The sequence below is a fragment of the Nematolebias whitei genome, chromosome 15 (assembly GCF_014905685.2).
Source record: "Nematolebias whitei isolate Nwh7 chromosome 15, NemWhi1, whole genome shotgun sequence".
Lineage (NCBI taxonomy): Eukaryota > Metazoa > Chordata > Actinopteri > Cyprinodontiformes > Rivulidae > Nematolebias > Nematolebias whitei.
The window spans coordinates 38740423-38747769 of record NC_056512.1 but is presented as its reverse complement, the minus strand read 5'-3'; the positions used below and the strand labels follow the sequence as shown (position 1 = coordinate 38747769).

Genomic DNA, 7347 nt, shown 5'->3' with positions numbered 1-7347 from the left:
TATATATATATATATATATATATATATATATATATATATATATATATCAGGGTATCATGTCAAAAGTTTTACTGTATGATGGGTAGAGAGAAAAACTGGGATAAATTCAAATGTGAAATACAAATAAATATGCCTATAGTTGGATAAACGTTAAACATTGACATTCTGCGCTACATAAAATCATTTTTACAAAGTTTACAAGTACAATCTTCATTTACTAAATGTATGTAGGTTTTCTTTCAATTGTAGGACCAAAATCAAGACTATAGCCAACGTGAATAAAAAAAATCACGTCGTCAATGTAATTTTATTTTGAAATTAACTACCGGATATTCTATCCTTCGCGTGTCCTCGGTGAAGGTGCGCTCGTTTTGGTCACCGATGCGTTCAGGTTGATGAACCCGTTAGAATTCGTACAGTACAGTATATTTTATTCGTCTGTACTAATTTGGAATTTTTTTTTCCTAATCATGGATACAGATATAAACAAATACATTTTAACTGTGCGCCATTTTTTACGGTTTAAAACAGGAAATAATTTGCTCTCCTCTCTGTGAGCTGGACAGAGTTCACATCGAGCACACCCTTCCTCTTGAACAAGCCCAGGCCCAGCGGATGTGTGCGTTTGTTCACTATCATCTACACATCCCTCTGAACCGGGCGGGAAACGGTTCCATAACGACAATGGGAGAAGTTTGTAACGAGAAGAAGACGTGGCTTTTTGTTGTTTGGCGAACCTGCAACGTTGTGATGTCGCAGTTCTTCGCTCTCGCCTCTTACGTTCAGGTTGGTGTTTAGTTTTGAAAGCAGGTTTGTTTCGCTCACCTTTAAATTAGTTTTAACGAGCGTGTCCCCGCCTCTCCGTCCTGCAGATTAATGATCCAGACGCGGGTTTATGGATGGTAGGATTATTACATATGATTTGTGTTATTACTATATCACATATGATTTGTGTTAATATTATTTGGGTGGACAGGTGCTGACATGGTTCTGTTCCAGGTGGGTTACGGTGTCCCTGCAGTCCTCTGCGCCTTAATTGGCTTCACACCGCACGTGACCGGTAGGAAAAGTTTAGGCTTCAAAAATTAAATTCCTTTTTCTTTTTTTCTTTTTTTTTATGAAAAACGCAAAGTTACCTGCTGGTGTTTTCTGAACAGTTGCTGAACTCTGAGCTGTTTTAGAGCGCCCCCTGGTGGTTGTGATTAAACTACAACCTGACCTTTGACCTCTGGGGCTCCTCTCTGCAGAGACTTTGACCTGGAGGCGAGTTGCAGACCTGCATGTGATGATCTCCAGTGCAGTCATCTCCATGCTGGGATGGAAACTTTACTCAGAGAAGATCACTCAGATCTTCCAGCAGGAGGAGGGCCGGTACGCTGCGTCTCCTCGTGTCTCCTGAAGCTCTTCAGTTTTAAATCCATGACATTTAACCTCTACTTTAATTCTACCAGGGATCTCACACTAATATTTTGATTTGGCTTGGATAATTTTACCACAATGGATCTGAAAACACACAAAAAATGTTAAAATATTCCTGAAATGTGGATTATTTATACTTGATTTGAGGGTATCAGATGAATAAACAATAACTAAACAAACGCACATTTTCAAAAATATATTGAATACTTTTTTTTATTTAAAGCAGACAAATTAAAATATTTATAATTGGTGTTTTATTGTACTGTAAATTCTAAACTAGAACTGTACATTTTTGGAGTCGCATCATTTATTTTTGTTTTTGCATTTGAATATTTTCTGAATTTACATTTCTTGTTGACTTTTTGAAATAGTAAAGAGAATCAACTGTTAAGTTTGAGTCGAAGACTTCAGATAAACTTGACTTCAAATAAAATAAAAAGACCTTTTAAACAAAAGAACAGAAATCCTGAAGAATTGATGTGATAAACTGAAAGTCTAGAGAAAATGATAAACCTCCAAAAACATATTTAAATTTAATTAAACAGATTACTGGTGTGAATATGGATCCCTGATCATTGTATTTGCAGTAAATTTCTGTTGGTTCATACAAACCAATAAAATGCAGAATAATTTTCATTCCTTCCTAATTATATTTGGCTTTTTAAATGTTTTATTTAGACTGGTCTGTTTATTAATGACTGGTTTATTAAAAACAAAGAAAGAGCAACTATTGAGCGTTAAAGTTGATTTTCTTCTTTTAGAGAGTTTTCTGGTCTGATGCTGACGGTTGTTTGGCTTCTCTTGTGTCGACACTCTGGGAGGTAACTTTTCATTCTTTGCACAACTTTTAGTCCTTCGTTGACATCACTAATAAAATGAGCGTTTAGGTGGAATGTACTTATATTTTTCTCCTTTCAGGGCTCCTGTTGGGAAGCTACGAGTCTCCACAGCTGTCTCCATCACAGTTTTCCCCATCGTGGCCTGGCTTTACTACTACATCAACAAGGAGCTGAGATCAAACTGGCCTTCACATTGTAAAACTGCTATTTAGACAGCTGAACTTGACCGTATTCTGTCTGATAAATCATTCCTGATTTTGCTGTTTGACTGAAAACCCATCATCAGTAGCTGCTGCTTTGGTTAATTAATTAAACTCAAATTTATAAGACCTGAAGTGCACTAAAATGTTAATTTTTGTTAATATATTTTGTAATCTGCTGATCGTTACAAACAGTATTTCATTAGCTGTGCTGAATTTTTTTTTCTATAAATTGCTTAGTATGTATGTTTTATAACGTTGAACTGAAAATTCTCTACCAAATGAAGTGCAATGTGTAAATAAATAAAATTAAGAAATCGAGTTTTATGTCTGTTACCAGATTTCACCGCTAGGTGGCGAAAGAGAAAATATCAAATATAAGCGAAGAAGAAAAGTCACGTGGTTCCGCTTTTACTCGGAAATCGGGATACTGATCTCAGATCAGCCTTTTAAGCATTAGCAGTTATCATTTTGAAACATTTCATATTTACATAACTGACTGCAGATCAGCAGTTTGAGCTGCTCTTCCCTCATTTTTGTTTCTATGAAAGTTGAGAACACTTCCGGGTTCGCGTAGCGGCTACGTGAAGGTCCAAACACAAACAGACATGAGCGCCTTGTCTCGGTACCTGTGCTGCCGGTTGTTCCATGCTAAAGTTCTACAGACCCGAGCTGTCAGGTTAGCACACAGTCTTATTCCGAGAGAACCTGGACCGGAACCCGCTCAGACACCGCCAGGAGCTCACCGTTACCGGGTAGGTCAATGCAGCGGCGAGTCTCACGCCAAACTCCATGCAAAAATAAACACATTTCTGATTGTAGTCGGTTGAACGTACGTTTAAGCCTTAATTTAGCCCTGGTTCCGAGTCCACTTTGCTCAGTTCATACTGATATAACTTTCCGCTTGTTTATGACTATAATGTTTAATTAAATATTCAGTATCAAAATATCTGTACACCCATCATGCAGTCAAACTTTTGTACCTGCCAGGTGAGTGTGAGCCAGTGGCAGCCCTGCAGAGCAGCATGGAGCCTGAATCTCTGCAGTTCAAGGACTTTTGTCTCAATTCCTCCAAAACCTTCATCAGGCGACAAGTCCACGAGGTCTGGGGTGAGTCTCTCAGGTTTTATTCAAATAATGAACCTGCTCCTGGAAACGCTTTCATACTGGGCCCATTTTCAGCTGCAAACATTTACATTGAAGTTGAACAAAGTGGAACTCGTATCTGAAATTCTTCTTCTTATTATGAATTAATACAATAAATGTCACATAACCAGCTTAAATAACAACAGATCATACAGTTTTTGATTATTAAAAAAATAATAAGTTATTAAAATTATTATGTACTTATTCCTGAATATGAAGTTTGAGCCTTTTTTCATTTTTTATTTGACTGTTTATTTCAGAAACGTTTCTTTAATTTAATTTTAGCCTGGTTGATGGTTTTCAATAAAAATAAAAAAAACATGTAACTGCACCACTTCATTTAAGTTTTTATTATTGAAAAGACTTGAAGGCTTTTTAAATTTAAGTTGTTGTTCTAGTTCAAGATGCAGTCATACTTCCAAATGTTAGTCGGCTGTAACAGCTGATCCTGAGTCAGTTTTCATAAATTGAAATCATAAATCTACCAGTTTGATCCTCCACCCCATCACGTTTGTTTGTGGGGGGCGGGTTTTACTTGGAGGGAGGGGGTTTATTTGTAGGATGTTTTTCATTTGGGGGTGTTTTATTAATTGTGTGTTTTATTTGGGGGGTCGTGTTTTATTTGGGGGTATGTTTTATTAATTGTGTGTTTTATTTGGGGGCGTGTTTTATTAATTGTGTGTATTATTTGGGGGGTGTTATTAATTGTGTGTTTTATTTGGGGGGTGTTTTATTAATTGTGTGTTTTATTTGGGGGGCATGTTTTATTTGGGGGCGTGTTTTATTAATTGTGTGCTTTATTTGAGGGGGTGTGTTTTTTTGGGGGGGCGTTTTATTTGGGTGTGTGTTTTATTAATTGTGTGTTTTATTTGGGGGGGGGCGTGTTTTATTAATTGTGTGTATTATTTTAGGGGGCATGTTTTATTTGGGGGTGTGTTTTTATTAATTGTGTGTTTTTATTTGAGGGGGCGTGTTTTATCTGGGGGTGTGTTTTTATTAATTGTGTGTTTTTATTTGAGGGGGCGTGTTTTATCTGGGTGCAATTTTTATTTAGGGGGCATGTTTTATTTGGAGGACTTTTTATTTGTGGCGGCGTGTTTTTATTTGGGGTGTGCTTTATTTTGAGGGCGTGTTTTTTTGGGGGGGTAGAGTTTGCTGTGAGGACATAAACCTGAAACTGTTCCTGCAGCTTCTTCCTGCAGATCATCTGAAGCTGCTTCCAGGAGAGGAAGTTGAAACAATTCATTAAACTTGTTGACATGAGGAGGTTTCTGTCTTTCTGTCCGGTGCATAAAATGTCTGATTGCTTTAGCAGTGATTTAGATATTTTGACCGTAGTTTTGCTAATACTCTAATCAGTTTTGTTAATTATAGCTTAAGCATATTTGTGGCTACTTCTAGCTGCTGCACTGCTTATTTTAGCCATATCATTTGGTTACCTCCTTTTAACTATAGTTTTGGTAACGATAACATCAGTGTTATCTATTTTGCTCATTTTAGCTACTGTTTAGTTATTTTAAATATTAACACATTTTTCTTATTTTAGCTACTGTTTAGTTATTCTAAATATTAACACATTTTTCTTATTTTAGCTACTGTTTTGCTAATTTTACTTTTACTATGTGTTTTTCTGCTTCTAGCTACAGTTTTGCTCAACTAAGCTTTAGTATATTTGAGCTTCCATTTTGCTAACTTTAGTTTAGCATGTTAAGTTCTTTCTAATTGTGCCTCATTTAGCACCCGTTTTGTTAATTTTACTTATAGTTATCTTTAAGCTACTGTTCTGCAAGTTTTAGCCTTTGGCTGCTGCTTTGCTTCTTTTAGTTTTTAGCTACTGTTCTGCTGGTTTTAGCTTCTATTCTGCTTGTTTCAGCCTTCATAACTCAGTTTCAGCTCCTTCAGCTGGTGTTCAGCTCGGTGTTCACGCTCCACATGTAGGAGGCGTCGTGTTGAAACGAACATTAAAACGTCTGATCGGTGTTTCTCCTTCTTAAGCTCATCACGTGGAAATCTTTAGCGGTGACGTTTGCGATCGGAGGTGTTCTGCTGGGATGGATGAAGCATTTGAAGCACGAGAAGGAGCAGTGTGAGTGTTTGTTCGGCTGACGTGTGTTTACACCAACTCTGTGGTCGTGACATCAGAACTTTTATCTGCAGTGATGGAAAAGGAGCGGAACAAATCGATTGGGAAGCCAGCGCTGGGCGGTCCCTTCTCCCTCATCGATCACAACAAGAAGCCCACCAAGAGCGAGGACTTCTTCGGCCAGTGGGTCCTCATCTACTTCGGCTTCACGCACTGCCCCGACATCTGCCCAGACGAGATCGAGAAGATGATCCAAGTGGTGGACGAGATCGGTGAGGAAGCCGGATCGAATTCATGGATTTGAGTCCAAATGAAGAGAATTGGGTCAACGAGCCGTTTGTGTCTTTCTGTCTGCAGATGGCATCAAGTCTCTTCCTCAGCTGACGCCCATCATCATCACCATCGATCCTGAGAGGGACACGCCGGAGGCCATGGCCACTTACGTTCAAGGTGCAAACAGCACCGGGTCAAACCGGTTCAGAACCAACTTTTATCTGTGTTGAAACTAAGATGGTGCGTTTCAGATACAACCAACGGAACGGGGACCCTCTGAAGTGAATGCATGTCGCCCGCCACAGTCATGCCAAAATCTTTAAACTTGGCTCTTGTGCCATCAGTTAGAGCTCAGAGTATGTGTGGAGGAGGACTCTCAGCTACTACCACAACAGACTTTAACTCAATATTTGTAAAGCTAAAGCTGTCATGACTCAGTTTAAACACAACAGAAAAAAAAAGAGTCAGTAGTTTTGAAGTGTCAGACGTTCTGATATAAAAAAGCAGACTGCACCACCATTCAGGTGAATCTGAGCCACTTTTTAATTATTAGTATTTATCACCTGTTTGGTTTTGTGCCCAAGTCGTGGAGCGAAGAGGTGACTCTGTCCGTCTTGAGAGGTGGATAACTTGAAAAATAAAATGACGTGTCGACTTCCATTTTGGTGTGTGGCTGCATGTAGGCGTAAGAAAGGTCACCATCACAAATTGGGTTGTCACGTCAGAATCCAAGATGGCCACCAACATATATTGTATATATGTAAAGCAGCCACTCAGAACATTTGAGGAAACTATGCTTTCTAGTTTCCTCAAATGACTGTGGTGGCTGAAGGTTAATATATGAGGGCCAGAGCCACCATTGGCCACCCCCCGGCTAATCCTCTGCTCCAAGATTCGTCACACTGCGTCATCTTGGACAAGAGAAAAAGGCTCCCTCTGTTCTCCTCCATGGTGTAACTGCTCCACTTGAATATCTCGCACCAAAACATTTAGGTTTACATTCATTCCCAGTTCAAGTCCAGTAAAAAAAATAAAAAAACCTCATCTGGAAATCTACAAAAATTCACCAGCCATGTCCCTCAGGGAGACATCAGCTGTAGCCTCGAGTGTTTTCTGTCTGAGCTTCCATTCCAGAGCTTTTGAGGCGATTTTAAGATGCCCAACAGAAAATCGAGGACGTAATACGCTGCTTCATCTACGTGAGACGCTGCTTCGTCTACGTGATACGCTGCTTCGTCTACGTGATACGCTGCTTCGTCTACGTGAGACGCTGCTTCGTCTACGTGAGACGCTGCTTCGGCTCCGTGAGATGCTGCTTCGGCTCCGTGAGATGCTGCGTCGTCTCCGTGAGATGTTGCGTCGTCTCCGTGAGATGTTGCGTCGTCTC

General features: G+C 39.3%; 2 protein-coding genes across 2 annotated transcripts in view; both read left to right on the top strand.

Annotated features, from left to right (window-relative positions):
• The first annotated feature begins 675 nt into the window (after window positions 1-675).
• On the top strand, window positions 676-2631 carry tmem220 (transmembrane protein 220). Its single transcript, XM_037688665.1, has 6 exons — window positions 676-786; window positions 873-902; window positions 1000-1060; window positions 1248-1371; window positions 2181-2240; window positions 2338-2631. The coding sequence occupies exons 1-6, from the start codon at window positions 685-687 to the stop codon at window positions 2468-2470; spliced, it is 510 nt and encodes a 169-aa protein (XP_037544593.1). The 5' UTR covers window positions 676-684; the 3' UTR covers window positions 2471-2631.
• Window positions 2632-2869: 238 nt separating this feature from the next.
• The window catches only part of LOC119421291 (protein SCO1 homolog, mitochondrial), a 5616-nt gene continuing 1138 nt past the window's right edge, over window positions 2870-7347 (top strand). The window contains exons 1-5 of the mRNA XM_037688664.1: window positions 2870-3213; window positions 3449-3568; window positions 5600-5690; window positions 5762-5959; window positions 6045-6137. Coding sequence (XP_037544592.1) covers window positions 3067-3213; window positions 3449-3568; window positions 5600-5690; window positions 5762-5959; window positions 6045-6137 — 649 coding nt within the window. The 5' untranslated portion in view covers window positions 2870-3066. The remainder of the gene's footprint in view (window positions 3214-3448; window positions 3569-5599; window positions 5691-5761; window positions 5960-6044; window positions 6138-7347) is intronic.